Source organism: Mastigoproctus giganteus, chromosome 8 (genome assembly GCF_048544385.1).
Source record: "Mastigoproctus giganteus isolate SK-2022 chromosome 8, ASM4854438v1, whole genome shotgun sequence".
NCBI classification, from domain to species: domain Eukaryota; kingdom Metazoa; phylum Arthropoda; class Arachnida; order Uropygi; family Thelyphonidae; genus Mastigoproctus; species Mastigoproctus giganteus.
The window spans coordinates 212,643,723-212,665,144 of NC_143582.1; the positions used below are offsets into that span (position 1 = coordinate 212,643,723).

General features: G+C 37.0%; 1 protein-coding gene across 1 annotated transcript in view; it reads left to right on the plus strand.

Annotated features, from left to right (window-relative positions):
- Nucleotides 1-2,377: 2,377 nt before the first annotated feature.
- BI-1 (Bax Inhibitor-1) overlaps nt 2,378-21,422 on the plus strand; it is an 88,382-nt gene continuing 69,337 nt past the window's right edge. The window contains exons 1-2 of the mRNA XM_090379209.1: nt 2,378-2,651; nt 12,596-12,704. Of these exons, the coding sequence (XP_090235335.1) occupies nt 2,602-2,651; nt 12,596-12,704 (159 nt within the window). The 5' untranslated portion in view covers nt 2,378-2,601. The remainder of the gene's footprint in view (nt 2,652-12,595; nt 12,705-21,422) is intronic.

The following is a 21,422-nucleotide window of genomic DNA, read 5'->3' on the forward strand; positions in this document are numbered from 1 at the left end:
AAAAGTTGTCTGGAGGATTTTGAACAATCTTTATACCATGAAAGCTTCGAGTTCTGATTGTATTTCTGTACTTGTTCTCAAAACTTGTGCCCCTGAGCTTACTCGTGTTCTGTGTCGCCTTTATAACCTTTCTTATACCACTAGTGTTTTTACTTCTACTTGGAAATGTGCTCATATTATCCAGCCAGTTCCCAAGAATGATGACAAATCCATTCCATCCAATTATCTTCCCATTGCACTTGTACTCTTTAAGGAGTTGGCAGTTAATATTTGCTTCTAAAGTAAGTATTAACTGTTAACTCCTAAACCATATTGAAACCTTCCATCAGATCAATGATCGCCAGTATGGATTCCATCAGAGTCGATCTACTGGCAATACACTGGCTTATGTTACTCATCTATGGACAAATTCAATGAAAATTTTTGTAAAATTCAAGCAGTTGATCTCGATATTTTGAAAGCATTTGAGCGTCGTATTTCTTATAAAGTTATTCTAAATAAGGTTCCATCCTATGGTTTGCTAACTGTTTTTTGTAATTGGGTATCTGGCTGTCTCTCTGTCCGCTCACTGCGAGTGATGGTAGATAGCTCTCTGCCTTCTAACTTCTCTACTAATGCCGGTGTTTCCCAGGGTTCTTTTCTTTTTGCCTCTTTCATATTAATGATCTTGTTCCATTGGCTGGAAATCCTATCCATATTTTGGCGATAATAGCACATTATTTCACTTTCCAGTTTGAGAAACCTTGCCCAGCAGATCAATCAATTACCACTTCTCGAATATTCACTACAAATTCCTAAATCCTGATCTCCAGGTAATTCTCCAATGGAGGAAACATAACTCAGTTTCTTTCGAAAACTCCGCACTGTTTTAAATTTCCAAAAACGATTCTTTTGCTTCTATACTTATTATTATTATTAGCTATATGGTGCAAGGAAGCCTGAGGCTTATGCTGCACCAGCCAAAAAAAAAAATTCCCTAGTTACCCTGAGAGAGAGAGAGAGAGAGAGAGAGAGAGAGAGAGAGAGAGAGAGAGAGAGAGAGAGAGAAGAAGAAGAAGAATGATGATATCTAGCTCAGGACCCTGGGTGTGCCAAGCCCATACTCACCAGTTGTGAGCCCCTGGGGTACTTATCTTTGATGACACTCGGTTTTGTAGACAAGGTCACATATCTCTATTAGGGATTACCCTGACTTCTAATCTCTCTTGGCATGAGCACACCACAAATATTGGCCCTCGTGGGGAGCACAGTTGGTATAATCTCCGTCCTCCCCACGTCGGGTGGAAAAAATTTGAGTTCAAATTCTTTCGATGACGTGAGGAATTTTTATGAGCCATTTTCACAACGTGGCTGAGTTAGTCAGTCTCATGCGATGGTAGCATGATTTTTCTCCCTGAAACTCGGGTTTTTCTTCTGGCAAACAGAAAATCGATCACAGAACAGAGCAATCTGTAGACAATATACGGCGCAATATGGCCTTAATTACTGATGCTCCTAAAACTCTACAACAAACAAAAAAAAAAAAAAAAGAAAAATATTGCTTCTTCTTCATCTTATTTAGATGAAGTGAAAACCCAGATGAAAACCAGGTTATTTACTGGGTTTTCTCTTTCGCTCTCGGCGTTACTTTTCTTCTGAACAGTTACTCACTATGTACAAATCTCAAATTGGTCCTGCCATGGAATGTTGTTCCCACAATTGGGGCGGGGTCACCATGACCTCTCTCAGGCATTCTTTTGAATGGAGTCTACTCCATTCAAAAGGGGGCAGTTAGATTAATTAATGACCCATCTCTTACAAAGTATCTCCCCTCTCTGTTTCATAGACGTTCTATTTCTGCTGTATGCCCCGTTTCTATAGATACTTCCATGGGCACTGTTTTTCTAAATTAACTTTTAGGATTCTCCCCCTCTCTCTGCTAAAGCAGTGTGAACACGTTTCGCAACCAGTCAACATTCGTTTACTGGTCAACTTCGAACTTGCACTAACAACTGTTTTTTTCTTCCTCATTTACCCCTTCAACTTTTGTTTACTGGAACAACTTCTTTTCATCATCCTTTTGCATCCCTTCAACATTTAATACTAAGCAGTATCTTCTTTTGTCTTCTCAACTTTCAGCCTACGGATGGTACTAAGTACTATACGTTCTATTACCTTTCTTGTTTGGGGTACTTATAAAAAATAAAAAAAAAAGTGCATTATTGCATGAATATTAATCCCTCCCCCCCCCCGCCATAGACGAAGTTTTCTTGCAGCTTGTACCAGCACTGATATATAGATCCTAACCATAGGTTAAATGTGAAATTGTGCCATTGTATTGAAAAACTTATATTTTTCCCAATTTGAATTTGTTATAGATTTGAATTTGTTATAGTTTAAATTAAACTACGAAAAAAGTTGACTGGTTTAAATGCAATATTGTGAATATTTGTCCTCTTAAATAAGGCTACGTGTATTATTGCGGAATAGTACTACTAGTGGTTGCTACGTGTAACTTCCTTAGACGAATGCGTAGTACTAGAGCAACTGGAATATTCTGCGTGAGTTCGTTCTGTTAGCTAGCTGATATACATTAGAGTAAGGCCATAATTTTGTGTCATCATGGCAGAATTTAACATCGATAGTTTTATAAATTCCTTTTCACAGAAGTTGTAAGTATTGTTTATTATTATAAGTGCCTCTACGTTTGTTATTTTACCGTTGCCAGTTATTGTATTTAGTGCTAACAAATCTGTTGGAAGCCATACTATTTGAAAAGTGCCTTCGTTCTCATTTCGTTAGACCTTATGATCATTTAACTTTTAATAGTTACAATTGTTATACATATCTATTACAAGTTAAAATATTTAACGTTTGTAACGTGTAATAGGTATATGTATAGATAATTGATTATGCTTCGATACATAAATCTGAAAAAACTAAATTTGTTGATGGGAGGATACTTAGTATTTAGTCTCCTGTATAATTATGACTAATAAACTTGCACATAATCGTGAACATTATTATTCATATTTGTCCTTTTTATTTATACGAATAAAATTTTGTTGTGTTTATGTATCTAACAGACATTTTATTCATCTGCCTTCCAGTTTCCTGCAGCCACGCAGTTGAACATTGGTTGATTCGGAATTATTCGTGTGGCATAAACAGTGGTAGAATGGTTGTAGATATATATATTAAAAAAAAAAAAAAAATCACTGCCTGTCAGCGTTCCTCAAAGTAGGGTTTATGAGAATTCGTAGAGATATTCCAGAGAGGTCGCAATATCCAAAAAATTCTTACAAATATTGAAAGTATTTATAGCATAGATGCAGTCTTGTTGGGAAAAATTTTCAACCGGAAATCGGATTCTTAACCATTAAAGTTGAGAATTACTGCTACGTAATAAGCGATTTTCCCCTCTCTTATCAGTTCAGTTATTGTATTGCCTATAATTAAATTCTTATAATAGACCATGTTATTTCGCTCACTATGTTACCTTTACATGTTATGGGCTGTTAGCGTTAGATACAAGACTAGTTCAGTGTCCCAGATGTGGGAATTAATGTTAGGACAAAGGTTGGGTTGCCAAAATTTTGAATTCCAAAAAGGAAAACTTTTTCAGAATGAAATGAGTTGAGGTTTTTTTATTTTTTTTAAATAATTTAAATATTTTGTAAAAATATAAAATGGGTCGTATTATGCATGCTTGATGTATTCCTTTGATTCAGTTTGTTTTTCCATTTACAGTGTTTGATAGTCACCTTTATTTGATACAGTCAGTTCTGCTGTAACATGCATTTTTGCAACATGAATTTTCTTCAACAGGACTGATATATTAGGGAACGATGAGATTTTCACATTGGCTCATGCACAATTTCGTCTGCAAGTAGTAATGGCATGTGATGCAAGTGTATGAGCTTATGCAGCATCAGCCAAAAAAAAAACACACCATTCCCTCCAAATGCCTATCCAGTTCCTCCTTAAATTTATTTAACCTATCAACTTCCACAACGACAGCTGGAAATTTGTTCCAGCAATTAACCACCCGCTGGCTAAAGGGAAATTTCCGCACATCTATTCTACATGTCGTTTTTTTTTTTTTTTTTAATTTGAATTTATGCCCCCTTAGGTTCGTAATCTGAACAAGTGGTAGGATCCCATCAGAATTCAGCATGCTCAACCCATTCAAGGCCTTATACACCTCAATCAGATCACCGTGCAGGTGCCTAGTCTCCAGCCACTGCAATTTGCAGAACTTGATCCTCTCTTGGTAAGAGGATCCCTTCATTCCCCTCACCAATCTTGTTGCCCTTCTCTGTACACGCTCAAGTAAATCTACATCCTTCCTAAAATGAGGCCTCTAGACCTGTATGCAGTACTCAAGGCATGGGCTGACCATTGCCTTATACAGAGGGACAATCACCTCCTTCTCCCTGCGAGCAAAATTCCTATATATCATTGATAAAACCCCATGACCTGCCCTGGCAGCCTGTCTGCATTGCTCAGAAAACTTCATATCTGACTGCACAATTACTCCCAGGTCTTTCATTTTCTACCACCTTAAGTGTAGTACCACACAGTAGGTACATTTCTCTGGGGTTACTTCTACCCATATGTATAAGGCAATGGGCTGACCATTGCCTTATACAGAGGGACAATCACCTCCTTCTCCCTGTGAGCAAAATTCCTATATATCATTGATAAAACCCCATGACCTGCCCTGGCAGCCTGTCTGCATTGCTCAGAAAACTTCATATCTGACTGCACAATTACTCCCAGGTCTTTCATTTTCTACCACCTTAAGTGTAGTACCACACAGTAGGTACATTTCTCTGGGGTTACTTCTACCCATATGCAGTACTTTGCATTTGTCAAGGTTAAACTTCAGTTGCCACTTCTTAGCCCATCTGCCCAAATTATCTAGATCCTGTTGCAGTAGCACACTGCCATTACTGTAATTAAGTAACACCAGGTGACTGCAAAACTCAGCACCAAGCTGAACGTAGTGATCTGTGCAGCAATACATACAAATTTACGAAGTTTAAGTCAAATATGTGAGTTAAATTTCCCGCTTATTGTATTTGTCGGAGACACACTTATTGTTCACTGTATTTGCAAGATAACATGTGATATTGTAGGCCAATTCATTTTCAGGAGCTTGAGTTTTTCTTTTCAAACAGAAATTTCATGAGGCATGATAGAGTATATTTCTGGAGGTCACTACCATAAAACAATTTGCAGTTCCTGGTTTATTGGGGTTTTTCAGTTAGTGCAATCTAATTATAAAGAGATAATAAACTCAACCTTGCTGCATTTGCAATAATACTGATAGGTGGAATTCTGTTGGTTTTTATGTTATGGTAAAATTTTCCCCTTCTGTGAAATCTTCAATCATATAAAAAACAAATTTTCAGTGTCTTCTCTTCGTTCCTATTTTTTTTTTTTAAGCTTCGTAAACTTGTCTCATTTGTGTGTGCTGTGTTCAATCACTATTGATTGCTTATCTATTTTGTTTTAAATTTTGCAATTCAAAAAAAAAATGTTAGTGAACAGAAATATCAACCAAGCAAACTTCGTATCTTGTCAAGGTAAAGTGATATATTTACTCTAATATTTATTTATTAGAAATTCAAGATGTTTAAACCTGTGTTAGCAATTTTAATGAGTTTATAACTTTTTTTTTATTGTTTTACTTACCAGACTTTTAAGTGCTGTGCCCCATCCCTATTTTTCCCCAAAATACTATGACGTGGAGATTTTTAGGAACACGTACTGTGTTATAGCAGAACTGACTTTACTTCAGAGTTTTACCTAAACAATATGCATATTGTTGACCTTTACTACTCATTTTTATGCAAGTTCTTTTTTGCACCATTCTGAGTCATCATCAGCCATTTTCAATCCACTGCAGGATGAAGGCCTCTCCAGCAACTTTCCAGTTCCTTCTGTTTTGAGCACTGGCCATCCATTTACTACCCAAAAACTCATGAATTTCATCTATCCATCTCTGCCTTTTGTCTTCCAGGTTTTCTTCTAGCTCCTCTTGGGTACCATTCTGTTATTTTCTTAGTCCATCTGTCATGTCTTCGAGCTATGTGTCCTGCCCAAGACCATTTTAGTTTTGATAAGAATGTCCTTTATTTGAGTTTGCTGCCTAATCCATGTGTTTCTCTTCTTATCTAACAGTCTGATTCCCAATATAATTTGTTCCATTCTTCGCTGTGTAGTTCTCAGCTTCTCTTCCATTCTTTTGGTGAGTGCCCAAGTTTCACTTCCATAAGTCATGGTGGGAGTATACATTGGTTCATTATTTTACGTTTCAGACAAACTGGGATATTGCTCTTCAGTATGTGACTATATTTCCTGAATGCTATCCATCCAAAATTTATTCTTCTCTTGACTTCCAGCCATTTATCATTATTACAGCTAATAACTTGTCCCAGATAAGTATGACTCCACTTTTCAATTACTGCTCCTTCAATCATTATTTCCCTTTCCGTGGCATACTTGTTCATCATTACTTTTGTTTTAGCCATATTCACCTTTAGTCCAAAATCCTTACTAACTGTGCATAACTGATTAAGATTTTCCTCTAATTCTTTGGGATCGTGGCTTATGACCACAATGTCATCTGCAAATCGTAAATGGTTTAGGTACTCTCCGTTCACATTGACTCCTTTCTGCGACCAGTCTAATCTTCTGAAAGCTTCCTCAAGGGCAGCAGTAAACAGCTTAGGAGATATTGTCTCCTTGTCTAACTCCTTTCTCGTTTTAAATTTGCTACTGTCTTTGTCTAGTGTAATAAAGGAAGTAGCACTCTCATATTTTCTTCGAAATCATAATATATGGAGTATCTATGCCTTGTCTTTCCAGTGCCCGAAACATTGCCTTATGCTGTATGGAGTCAAATGCCTTTTCATAATGCACAGATGCCAGGCATAATGGTGTTTTATATTCATTTGCTTTTTCCATTAGCTGTGATATTACGTGAAGGTGATCCATAGTTGAGAATCCTGTCCTAAAGCCTGCTTGCTCTTTTGGTTGATTCTCATCAAGTATTCTTTCTAATCTGTTAGTAATGACCCTTGTGAACATCTTGTAGATGTGGGACAACAAGCTAATTGGTCTATAATTTCCAATTTCTGATTTATCTCCTTTCTTATGCAGCAAAACTATGATTGCATTATTCCACTGCTTAGGCGTCACACCTTTTCTAATGCACTTTGTGAAGAGCCTTGCCAGTTTTTGTGTTATGTCTCTTCTTCCCAATTTTAACAAGTCTACAGTAACTTCATCTTCCCTGGGGATTTCTGATTCTTCATTTTCTTCAATGCATGTTCTACCTCATCAGGACGAATATCGGGTGTGTGTTGCTACTTTGCAATCCATCTTCCCCACTGCTGGTATCATTCCCTCGCTCCTTGTATAATTCTCTATAGTAGTCTTCTGCTATTTGAGTTATGCCTTCTCTGCTGTTTATAAGTACACCATCGCCATGTTTCAGTATCATTTGTCTTTCTGTATTACTGCTCAAGGCTGTTGATTTAAATCCTTTGTTTTCCCTTAATGCTTGTTCTACTTTTCTTGTGTTAAATCTTCTTATGTCCTCTCTGATCTCTTTCTAATGGCTTTGCATAACTCAGTATACTCAATTTTCTCCCTGTCAGTGTTTTTCTTGCTCTTCATTTGTCGTCTTCGGTTCATCATGACAAGTGTTTCTTGACTAATTTTTTTCTTTGGATTTCTGTTTCCCTATAGGTTTCTTGGGCTTTACAACTTTCAGAAAGTTGTGATATTCCTCATCGATATCTTGGTCCTGAGCAGTCTGCAGAAGCTCAAACTTGTTAAGTTCCAGTACATACTGCTTTTTCTCCTCCTCTGTTATCTAGGCGCCTCCGTAGCCAGGTGGGAAGGAGCAGCAGTGCGTAGCACACGCTTCTTGATTAGACCGGGGTTCGAGCCCGTCACCACCAAATACGGAGGATGCGGAAAGGTTAAGGAATGACCACCGCATATCCTGGAGCAATATGGCCTTAGTTGCTAATGCTCCTAAAAAAAAAAAAAAAAAACCAAACCTCTGTTATCTCAAAGACCTTTGTATTATTTACTCGAGTCAGTTTTTTTCCTTTCCTACATCTATATCAAGTGTACATCTTGCCATTCTGTGATCACTTCCAACATTTACCTTATTCAGGACGGTAACATCATTCACAATATATCTTCTGTTAGTGAGGATGAAGTCAATTTCATTAGTTGTTAATCCATTTGGACTCTTCCATGTCCACTTTGTTCACCCTTTTCTTGAAAAGTGTTCATTACTGACAGTCCTTGAGATTCTGCAAATTCCACAAGTCTTTCACCCCTTATTTCTTTCACCAATTCCAAAGTTTCCTATAGTTCCTCTTTCTGCGCTGTTTTGCCTTTTTCCAATCTTAGCATTGAAGTCCCCCATAATAATAATGTAGTGGGTTTTCTGCTCATCTAGAAGACTCAATTTCGGTGTACATTTCTTCAACCTCTTCATCATGGCTTGATGTTGGTGCATAAATCATTATAATCTTTAGTTTGTACCTCTTTAGAAATCTTGAGTATTAGCCTTGACACCCTTGGTGATGTACTTTTGAATTCCAAAATGTTGTTTTTAAAATCTTTATGGACCAGAAACCCAACTCCACTTTCACTGTTTTCATTGGTGTACAGCAGATTTCCACTTGATAAACTTATAAGTGATTCATTTCTTCTTGTTTCAGCCAAACCGATTGATATTCCAATTCACATTTTCTAATTCCTTTTCCAGCTCTAATATCCTGTCTTCACCGATGAGTGATCGTACATTATAACAGGCCAAGTTCAGTTTCTGTGCATGGCAGCCTGGTTGTACCCAGAGATTCTTAGCACCCTCTGCTTCCACTCTGATCCTCTCCCTGCCGTAATAGGGCGAGTGAAAGCTGCTGGGGACTGAGGGCCATTTGTTTTGTTGTGCTGTCATATGCTTGAGAGTTTGGTTTATAGCTTAGTACACGTTTTTTTGCTTGGCCTTTAGTTCTGATTTACTGCTCAGTCCAAAAGTAAGTGTTCACTTTTAGCTATGAAATCTAGACTTTTACTTTAACTGTTATTCAGATCGTTATTAGAAAATTTTTGGAATGTTATTTCTCGGCATTCTGAAAATTATTACATACTGAATGCACTGCCTCAAATATAGTTGGAAATGAATCTGTTAATTGAGGCAGTACAGTAAATGCAGTTGCATCCTGTTTAGTCCTGAGTTTTTTTTTTTTTTTTTTGGTTAGTTGTTGGCACATTGGCTTCTGTGGCATAATGCACCTCCCAAAACTTTTGCATTTTTTACTCCGATTCAAACCTGCAACCTTTGGGTTGCCAGGCAGGCACTTTACCCACCTGGCTAGCCCAGTCGGTTCCTGAGTTGTAGTGTATGGAAAGAATGTATTGGTGGCTTGTTAGATAGGGGTTTGTATAGGCCTGTTGTCTTTGTATTCCTCGTATGTCTAATGAGGGTCCAGTGTTGGGCTCATTGTTTTCTATATTTATCAATGATATTGATAAAGTCATATTAGGCTTAATGTCTAAGTTTGCAGACAATACAAAAGTTGGCAGGGTGGTTAATGATAGTATGACACTGCAACAAAATCTAGAAAAAGATAGGCAGATGGGCTGAGAAATGGCAATTGACGGTTAACATTGACAAATGCAAAATACTGCATATGGGTACCAGTAACTGTAGAGTAATGTACTAACTGTGTGGTGCTACACCCAGGGTTGTGGGGGGGAGAGGTTTGGGTTTATTTGTGCAGTCAATATGAAGTTCTGTATGAGCTGTTGTGGCAGCCCATGGAGTTTTGCAGTGATATACAGGAATTTTGTTAGCAGGATAAGGAAGTGATTATCGCACTGTATAAAAGGCATTGGTCATGCCACACCTTGCGTACTGCCTGCTGGCACGGAGAACAAAATTGGTAAGGGGGAACAAACAGTTGCTCTCACCAAGAAAGGCTTTGAGTTCTGTATATTGCAATGTCTGGAGACGAGGCATCTGCAAGGTGATTATAATTGAGGTGTTTAAGGCTTTGAATGGTTTGAGCAAGCATCAGTGCTGATGGAATTCTACCTGTTGGACTGATTATGCACATGAGGGGGGCATAAATTTAAGTTGAAGGTCAGTTGCAGAATAGATGTGCAGAAATTTGCCTGTACCTAGTGAGTGGCTGATTGCAGAAACAAACTTCCATCTGTTGCGGAAGTTGATTAGCTTAAATAAATTCGAGGCAGAACTAGACAAACTATTGGAGAGAATGGATAGGCAAAATGGGGAAGTGGTGGTTTTTTTTTTTTTTGGCTGATGCTGTATAAGCTTGCTTTTTTGCATCATATGCCACAACTAATGCTAATCATAGCACTTTCTCTTCGTATTAGCAAATTTATAGAAAGCAGAGAGGTTCTTTCTTTCTCATAAGAAAGCCCTTAAAGTGGTTAGCCATTTGTCTCCTATATACATCAGAGTATTCACATAGTAAATACCCAGTATTCAATATGACCACGTAGGGAGTTGTGCTTGGCTCTAAGGCCAAGTTTGCTCTGACCAATTTGATATGCACTGGTGCCTAGTGTAAACCACAGTACATACATGTGAGGTTGTGTGTTTTTTTTTTTTTTTTAAGTTGTTGGTGCATTGGCTTCTGTGGCCATATTGCACCTCCCAAGGTTTTTGCATTTTTTACTCTGATCCAAGCCCAAGGCAGGATTCGAACCTGCAACCTTTGGGTTGGCAGGCAGGCACTTTACCCACCTGGCCAGCCTGGTTGGTACATGAGAGTTGAATATGAAGTTTTTGATAACACTACCTATTTCACATCTATCTGCATTGCTCTGTGAGGTATTCTCTTATTTTCCTGTTTTGTTGTTTGTCTATCTAATCTATTATTAGTTAGATCTGTAGGTAGCTGAGGCTCCTAAATATGACCAAGTGAGTACCTCTACTACAGAGATAATGTTGTCTTGCATGTGAGTCATCAGCAGCATTTGACGTATTGTGGCTAGTTGGTCCTTGACTGTGACAATGGATAGGGAAGGTCTTATGCCCTTTAACAAGCACATTCTGAAACAGTGCCCACTTCACATGGGTTGCCAGTGTAATGTTGAGTCAGTCTGTGACATAAACACTGAAAAAAGCAAAAATGAGACTAGGAGCATATTATAGGCCAAATTGACTGTGTGATTGATTATATGATAATAAAAATAAATTTTCTGTTAATACTTTCAGAATGGCCACCCATAATACAGACAACTATACAGGTAAATGTCTTGGAGGATTTTAACTTTCCTTGTAGTTAATAATTAGGCCTTTGCTTTTCATGGACTAATGTTACTAGTGGACTCCTTATGGTTTTGTGTTGTTGCTCCCATACTATTTAATATTTATTAATGTAGGTATATAGTTTGATGTCTAAGTTGGCAGGATTATTAATTTTAGTAATAGGGTATGCTGCTTCAACAATGTCTAGATAAATTAAGCAGATGGGCTGAAGAATGGCAATTGAATTAATATAGATAATTGCACAGTACTGCATTTGGTTGGTAACAAATTCAGGATGATGGAGAATGAAAAAGACTTCTTGTGCTATCATACAAGAAGTTCTCTGAGCAGTGCAGACCATTGTTAGGACAGCTAATTGTGTTATATAGGAATTTTATCAGCAAGATGCTGACAAACAACTTGTAGTCGAGACCCACTGATTGGCGGGTATAAATTAGCAGGTCTCAACTACTCAAGTTCTGTCTAATAAAGTTGAGACTTTAGTACCCCCATAAATTTTTTTTTTACGCTGTGTCAAGACACGAAGATGATTATCTTCTTGTATAAGACAGTGGTTAGGCTTCATCTTGAGTACTGCATCAAGGTTTAGAATTGCTAATTTTAGTGAGTATGTAGATCTGTTGGAATGAGGGAAGAAAAGAATGGTAAGATGAGTCAGGGGTACAATTGGGTACTCTTATAAAGAAAGACTTGCAATTCTCTAAATTGCAACATCTGAAACCAGGCATCTGCTGGGAGATCCAATTTAAATTGGAAAAGGATGATTGCATGTTAGCTGTGCAGAAAATTGCTTTCAGACAGAGTAATTGATTGTTGAAATGAACTTCTGCCTGGTGTTATGGAAATGGTAGTTTGAATAAATGTAAAGGATTGCAAAGATAAATTATTAGAAGGGATGGATAAATGAAGGTTTTTTGATAATTTGTTTACTTTTTGTAGTTGACTCTAGGACAACATTGGAACTCTACTTAACCTTTCATTTAGAGCGATGACTCTCAGAACCACTGCATTTGATTATGCTATGATCCTGAAAGGAAATGCAACCAAGTGCTAAATTAACTAATGATATTAAAGTATGTCAGTAAGTTTATTCTGACTAGGTACTACTGTAGATATAATAAAAGGGAGTTTTTCCCCTTGTGAAATCATTTTACTATTTTAAAATGTAATCTTCTTTAATACATTCTGTATCATTTAACTTTAAACAGTTACTTTTTTGAAGTAACTTTGATTTTAAGGATTTTTTTTTTTTTAACTTTCTGTCCTTTCTCATTAAAGGGAAATCCCAGTGCAACAACATTTGAAAAATGTATACACCTGTTTGGCAATGTCTACTCTAGCTGCAGCTGTAGGAGGATATATCCATGTTTTTACAGATTTTCTAGAGGTAACATAATATAGTTCATTTTTTTTTTTTTTAGCATATGATAGTATATTTATTGAATTTTTTTTAAACATTTGTTTAAAAAAACTCAAATATATAATTTATTTATTGAACCATACCTGTTATTTTTGTTTTAAAGCTGTTTATGCATTTTATTTTTTTTTTAATAAACCAAACTATAGGAATTAAAAGAAGTTGAATTTAAAGTGTAGCCTTTGGATCATCATATTCTTTTCATGGCTTGGTTTTGATAATGTTTGATATTTGGCAACAACTGGAATTTAGTTCCAGTGATAGTAAGAGAACACTTTTTTTTTTAGTGCCTTTTTTTAACTGCATTCAGTGAGTGTTAAAAGTAGTTTTTCTGTGATGTGCAGCCATTATCAACCCACTGCAGGATGGAAGCCTCCTCAACAATTCATGCTGAGGGAAATGGACCATAATCTGCCACGCTGGTCCAGTGCGGGTTGGCAGATCCGAATGCAGGTAAAAGGCCCTAACTTTCAAGATGAAGGGGGAGAAATCGATAAGGTTTTAGCTGATTATTTTCATAATCTAATAGAATTGGGACCATATTTGACCTTATGAAAGTGATACTTTGCAGAAATCTACTGTCATCAATTCAGTGAAGGCAAACATGCTTCATCACATAATAATAAACACTCTACACCAGTGGTGGGCAACCTCTGGCACGTGAACGTGCATAATCCGGCCCTTGGTCGCTTTCAAAATATGTATAGTAAACGGCCTGCCGAAGAATATACAGTTGGACCTCTGTAAAACATTCTCTTGAAAAAATTCATTAAGGAGAAATTGTTGTAAAGAAATGACTTTTCCTATAATTCAACAATAGTAAAAGATGAGAAATAAGTGGGCATGAATATTTCTAAGGTTTTCAAACAATTTATTAATATATACATAATAAGAAATGACTACTTACATGGTTATTTTTTGTTGTACACTGAATTTTACTGTACATTGTTCATAAAAATGTTTTGTATTTGTTTAGACACTCAAATATATTTTCTGTTACATTTTCTTCTCACTGAAGGCCTCGATGTGCAAATTTTCAAATGCTGCCAACATTTGGTAAGTTTAATATTGCCTTCATTTTCATCCAACTCATTGTTAATATTGTCACTAGTTCTTTAAATATGCTCCAAAATGTTTTAGTTTCTCAGATATTCAGCTACTATGACATCATTAACAACTAAAATTCATCCAGAACAATTTCTCCACTGATCAAACCTTGCTTGGAACTCTTCCCAAGTTTGGTCAGTCTTATAGTAGTTCATCCACCTCATTGCTGTTAATTGGTGTTTTAGCATTACCTGCTTTTGCAAAACAATTCTTAATCTTTGTTTCTGTCACAGGAAACTGAACTCCAACTCTGATATACACATCTGCAAATTTTATAAAAGAATCTATAGTTGGTTTCTATTCTCAGTGTGTGTGTGTGTATATATATATTATTTTTTTTATTTTTATTTATTTATTTTTTTTTTTTTTCAGTATGTGCCTTCGGTAATGCATTTTCAAATCCTTGGCCCATTGGCTGCAGTTTAGACGGGGTATTTGGAAGGAAGAAAACAAGCTTCACACTTGAAAGTTTCAAATTACCGAGTGATGGTGGGCAGGGCATTTTTCTGTTTTCGTTTGTCATCTTTCTATCAATTTAAAATCCACTGCTGAAAAATTTCACTTTTCATCCTAGGTTTGGTGTGTTTTTTTTTTTTTTTTTTTTTTGTTGTTGTTGTAGTTGTAGTCCGACTTTACTCCTCTGGAATGTCAGGGTTATTTACTTTTGCCTATTACCAAAAGCTTGATTTTTCATTACCAGCCATATTTACACCAACCAAGACTAATTCTCTTACTATTTTTACCATCTAAACATTTATCACCTTTTTTTTAAAATTCAGTATCTTGTTCAGAAAACATTTAAAAAAAAATAGACGTTTCATCAACGTTGAATGTGTCTTTGAGCCCATAATCCTCCATAATTTTTTTTCAAAACTGTGTTTCTTTCCTACGGGTATAGTCTTTGATTGCAACTCCATTTTGATCAGAAATAACTTTTTTGAGTGAGCCATGCCCTCTTTAAATTTGTCCAGCCAACCAGAACTGGCTTGGAATGTTTTATGTCCTAGAAAAGATGTGTGCTTCACAGCCTTTTCTTTTATTAATGGCCCTGAGATTGGCACATTTTGGTCTTGAATCAACTTAAGCTGCTTCATCTATAGGCATAATTTTGCATGCTTCCAACTGGGTCCCATTTCCTCAAACAGTTTGAAAATCAAACCATTTTTTTTCTGAATGGTTAACACACTACTGGCAAAAATACCAAATTTTAAAGCAAAATTTTTTTTCTTTTTTTTTGTCCTGATCTACACTAAGCACTTCTACTTTTTCACACTACACTCAAGACATTAGTTTTAGTTGCTGTGCAAGTAAAACTAACTGATTTAGGGACCACTTTTACCTACCGTGTAAAGAGACCTGTGAAAGTGTGGACGATTCATTTCTGCAAAACAACAGATGAATTTTTGAGATAAAGGAAAATCTCCCTTTCCCCTAATTCTTTAATAGGATGCTTACAGTAGTAAACAAGTTGACCAGAGCCAATATCTGCATTGGGAATATGCCTTAATCTTGTCCAATGTCTTTGGACACAGATAGCAGTTGACCAGTGCGACTTCTCAGTACAGTAGTGGCAGTTGTATAGGTTTTACTTCTTAGCCTGGGCAAAGACCTCTCCCAAAACTTTCCACCTTTTTCTATTCATGGTTGGCCAGTTTCCTCCTGCAAGGTTTTACGGGCACCACTAAATTCTAGCATGTTTTAGTTCTTAAAAGCTACAAGGATTAATTTTTAATCCTTTTAGCTCTTAATTCGTGCTTTCTACAACATCAGCTTTATTGCCTAAAGGCCAGAGGTGCAAACAACGTGTACCCAGATCTTTTGAAATCAGTTCGTTATATGGAAACAATTTTCAATGTAATGACCAAGGGGAAATCAAATTTTGCTACATAGGGAAAAAAAAAAAATTCGCTATATGGAAACTTTTTAAAGAGGGCCGACTGTATATCATAAAATTGTTTATTGTAATTTTTATTATATGTGCTATTATTAAATTTGTTTTGTTTTTTTTTACAATTTTATTATGTGGCATCTAATGAATCATTTGAATTTGTGACATATATCACAACTCAAGTAAGCAGCAGTGTTACCAGACGGTAAAAAAGCATAGCTTTTAGCAACACTGGTAAGCAGGCATAGACTTGCACACAGCCAGTAGTGGTTTCTGGACTCTCAGCTCTACAGAATAAGATTGCAGTGAAAGTGTATTATGCATTTCAGCAGCAACTATCAGTAAATAGTTGATGGATAAAAGTAAATAATTTGGAGGGAATTTGCCATTTTTTATTTTTATGAAGGTATTTATTGAAATCTACTTGCAATGCATAATTGAAAATCAAAAATTAAGGTTTTATAAAATCTTCAAAATTATAATAATTTAAATTAAATTTTTTATAATTGTAATTTTATTTTGAATTTTTATTTCTTCTTTCTTATTGATAAAATTAATAATGTATGAATATTACAATAAATAACATAACTGTTTGACAAATTTTTTTTTTTTTTTCTCTCTCTCTCTCCCCCTTATAGACTTTTTTATTTATAATACTTAAGAATCGTAGAATACTAAATTTGCATCGTGTGTACCTCAGATAATTTATTTGGCTAACCATTTAAAAATGTTTTTCACCCCTGCTTTACACTATAATGAAAGACTAGATATGTTAATTAGCAAAAATTATTTTGGTCATATTGCCTTCATCGTTACTGCCCTATTCACGTAACACTCCTCTAATGGTTCTGTAATAGAAAGTATAATTGAAGCTCTTGGAACAGAAGTTTTTCCTGATTTTTATTTTCTGATTTATTAGCTTAAATTGTCAAATTAATTTATTTTCTTGAGTAGCTTTATATTCCTAGTTACGATACTTAGTTTAACTTAGACAGAGATTTTGTAGGTATTACTTAGTAACGGTATCAAATCCACGTGTCGCAAATTGAACGAGAGGTCTTTTTTTTTTAAACCAAATTTAGTCGATTTATTAACCAATTGTTATATCAAATTATCTTCTATAAGTAGATTATAGACCTAGTCAGGATCCTTAGTTTATTCTAAATTGAGATAGCGAGATTTGGAAGCAAATCAATACTTAAGAGTCCGTAGAAGTACCGTTCGAGAATTCCCGCCATTTTTACACGATAGCATAAGCTTAGTGTAGTATAGTGCATATTATAATATTGTCAATTAATCAGTAAATCTATTAATCTTGATAAAGTTTATTGTCAATTAAATTGTATTTTTAACTTGTTTTTTTTATATATATATATATATATATATATATATATATATATATATATATATATATATATAACGACTTAATCGTAACAAATAATTAATACATAACTATAGTGGTACACGTGATACGGAAGTTGTATAAAGGGAACTCGTAGAAAACACTAGATACCAAAAAAAAATATATATATATATAACATAACTGTTTTGGGATATAACTTAAGGATTTAATTTTTGTTTTGAAATTTTATTGAATTAAATCGGAATCATGACTCTGACCAGAGCAGCAAAGCAAAAGGCTCAAGCTAATGGGAGTGCTGTGGTTCAGGGGAAAACTGAGGGGGGCAGTTGCCCTCTGAATCACAGTCTTTTAAAATGCACTGTTTGCGGAGCAGTCGGGTATGGGACATGATACTGCCAAGGGGGATGTCTTTGTGTGTGCACGATGTAAGGAGTGTAAGGAAATCAGGCGACAACTCAGCGTTGTTATGGGCCTTTATGAGAGCTTGAAGGACAGGGTGGATGCCCTCGAAGGAAATAAATTGAGGGGCCCATCAAGCTCTCAGCTGCCCACATCAACGCCAGAGCTTGCACTTGGTCATCAGGCAACACAGAGGCAGCCCCCTAGGCAGAATGCGCTGGTTCCCAAAGGAACTAGTAGTTGTTGGTGACTCTATTGTCAGGGAAACAGGGAACATGCTTTGTAAAAAGGATAGGTGGAATAGGACCAGGGTATGTCTGCCAGGGGCAAAGGTTGATGACGTTGTAGAGCGGATATCATCTTTTAAGGGCACAAAAGGTGATATAGTTGTACACGTTGGCACTAATGATATTAAGAGTAGGAGACCGGCGGAATTACTTAGCAAGTACAGGTCACTGTTGAAAAAAAGCCGTGAATTAGGGTTGAATTTGAAAGTGTCTGCAATTCTGCCCAGACACGATAGGAGGGAGTATATGATGAGAGCCTTGTCGATCAATTCGGCCCTGGAGGGATTGTGCAAGGCTCAAGGGGTAGAATTTTTTTTTCAGCCTGGACTGTACTTGTTAACAGGAGAGATTGCTTCTACAGGGATGGGATACACTTAAATAGAAAGGGTGCAAGAATTTTTGCTGATGCTATCAAGGCAGTGTTAGGTGGGTCGGAAAACTGCTAGTTGGGGGGATACAAGGACTAATAGATTAACAGTAGCCACTGGCAGAGGTGGAAGTGATTCTTGCACTGCTTCTATTGAAATGAGCAGAAGCCTGAAAAACAAGATGCAGGATATTTCAGAGACTGCTGGGAGTCATTGCGGTACAAGTAAACACATGGGTTGTGTTAGGGTAGCTAAGAATAGAAACAGGTGCATGTATACCTGCGTGTACACCAATGCTAAGAGTTTGGTAAATGAATTTGAGGTATTGCTCAAAACATCAAAGGCAGATATTGTTGGGATATCAGAGACGTGGTGTCACACAGATATAAGTAATGCGGAACTGGAATTTGGGGAATACAATGTGTATAGAAAGGATAGACAGGGGAGGAGGGGTTATGCTATTAATTAAGAAACACAAAGTCCAAGGAAGTGAAGCCAGTTGACATCGATGGACAGGGCAGTGTTGAGTCAGTTTGGTGTGACATAAGCATAGGGAAATCAAAATTGAGACTAGGAGTGTGCTATAGGCCTAATGACTCTGATGAGTATAATAAGATATTGTACAAGGAAATAGTGGGCCAGTAAATCAGAGAGTCTTATAATGGGGGATTTTAATTTCCCAGATATTGACTGGAATTTGTGGGGTGGTCACTCGCACACTAGCAAGACTTTTGTGGATTTATTGGATGATTGTTTTCTACATCAGCATGTTCGTGAGGCAACAAGAGGGAGCAATACTCTTGATCTGATTATCAGCAGCGATTCTTCATGCATTAAGAATCTGCAGGTAAATGAACCACTAGGTGGCAGTGATCACAGTGTTTTGAAGTGGGATTTACTCAAGGAGGTAACTACCATCAGAGGTAAAGGGAAGGGTTTTTGTTTTCGTAAAGGCGACTATGATGGTCTGAGACAGTATTTAAATTCTATACAGTGGGACCAACTGATGATGTTACCAACAGCAAACTTAAAATGGGAGGCATTCAAGGAACTAATCTTGGAGGCTACCAGGCTTTGCATACCAACTAAGAAATATTGTTCAAGGTTTAGGCCTAAATGGTTGTCAGATGAACTAATGAGACATGTGGCAGAGAAGAAAAATGCATGGGATACATACAAATTAATGGGTGACATGGAAGCCTATGATAGATATAAGTTGGTCTGTAACCAAGTCACAAAGGAGATTAGGCAGGCAAAGGCAGACTACGAAAAATCCTTTGCAAAGGATGCAAAGAAAAACAGAAAAGAGTTCTTTACATATTTAAACTCAAGAAGGAAAGGGATGAATCAGATTGGTCCACTGGATATTGATGGTTCAACAGTTGAGGATCCTGCTCAGGTGGCTAACAATTTAAATGAGTATTTTGCATCTACATTCACGCATGAGGAGTTATTCAGGAAGGAGAATGATGTAGGTAAAGTAAACATTGGCAGTGAGCTGGATGATTTTGTAATAACTGAGAGGAAAATGGAGGAGAGATTGTTGAGGATAAACATAAAAAAAGGCACCTGGGGTGGATGGGATCTATCCAGTTATATTAAAGGAGGCAGCAAAGGAAGTAAGCAAGCCCCTAGCCATAATTATGAGAGCTTCTTTGGACTCAGGGGAGGTACCCATAGACTGGAGATGTGCAAATGTAACCCCAATTCACAAAGGAGGATCAAAGGCTGACACAAGTAATTATAGACCTGTTAGTTTAACTTCTGTTCCAGGTAAATTAATGGAGGCACTGGTTAAAGAAGCACTGCAGGATCATCTAGACAAGAATTCAGTTATAGCTCAGACGCAGCATGGTTTTGTTAAGGGCAGGTCTTGCCTGACCAATTTGATTGGATACTATGATGTAGTCACAAAAGAACTGGATGCAGGGAATAACTTTGATATTATATATTTGGATCTTAGAAAGGCTTTTGATACTGTTGCACATGGAAGACTGCTGCACAAATTGGAGCAGTGTGGCATTGGAGGCAAATTGCTGCTATGGATAAGGGGATGGTTGAGTGGCAGAAGACAGAGTGGTAATCAATGGACACTGCTCAACGTGGACTAATGTTATTAGTGGAGTTCCTCAGAGTTCAGTGTTGGGTCTGTTGTTGTTTTCGGTGTTTATGAATGATATTGATGATGGGATATCAAGTTTAATGTCCAAGTTTGCAGATGATACAAAGGTTGGCAGGGTTGTTAAGGACACTACTGACGCTATGCTGCTGCAACAGGATCTGGAAAGGTTGAACAGATGGGCTGAGAGGTGGCAAATGAAGTTTAACATTGACAAATGTAAAGTACTACATATGGGAAACAATAACCCCAGAGTAACGTATCAACTCTGCGGTACTACACTGACAGTGGTGGAGAATGAAAAGGACCTGGGGATAATTGTGCAGGCAGATATGAAGTTCTCTGAGCAGTGCAGACGAGCTGCAAGAGTAGCTCATGGTGTCTTGACAATGATAAAGAGGTATTTTTCTAGCAGGGATAAGGAGGTGATTATTCCCTTGTATAAGGCAATGGTTAGGCCACATCTTGAGTACTGTATACAGGTCTGGAGGCCTCATTTCAGGAAGGATGTGGAGCTGCTGGAACGGGTACAGAGAAGGGCAACAAGATTAGTGAATGGAACAAAGGGGTGCTCTTACGAAGAAAGGCTTAAGTTTTGCAAATTACAGAGTCTGGAGACTAGGCACCGGAGAGGTGATCTGATAGAGGTGTATAAGGCTTTGAATGGTTTGAGCATGCTCAATGCCAATGGGATTCTTCATCTTGCTCAGAATAATCAGCTCAGAGGGCATAAATTCAAATTGAGGAAGGACGGATGTCGGATAGATGTGCGGAAATTTGCCTTTGGCCAGCGGGTGGTTGGTTGGTGGAACCGACTTCCATCACTTGTTGTTGAAGTTGATAGCCTAAACAAATTTAAAGCTCAACTGGACAGGTATTTCGAACGAACGGAGGGGTGAAATGGGAGTGGTGTGTGTTTTTTTTTTTTTTTTTTGGGCTGATGCTGAATAAGCTTGCTTTCTTGCATCATATGCCTCTGCTAATGCTAAATAACAGGTGTGGCTCTTAAATAACAAGACTGCATGCAGGCACTACACACAAAGTGCAACTTAACAAACAAAGTTGTCCTTAGTTGTCTGCCAAGCCAAATTCCCACATGTTCATTTTCTTTGCAGTGAGACAGGTCTTTTTTACCTTGTGTTTTGTCAGTTTGACAG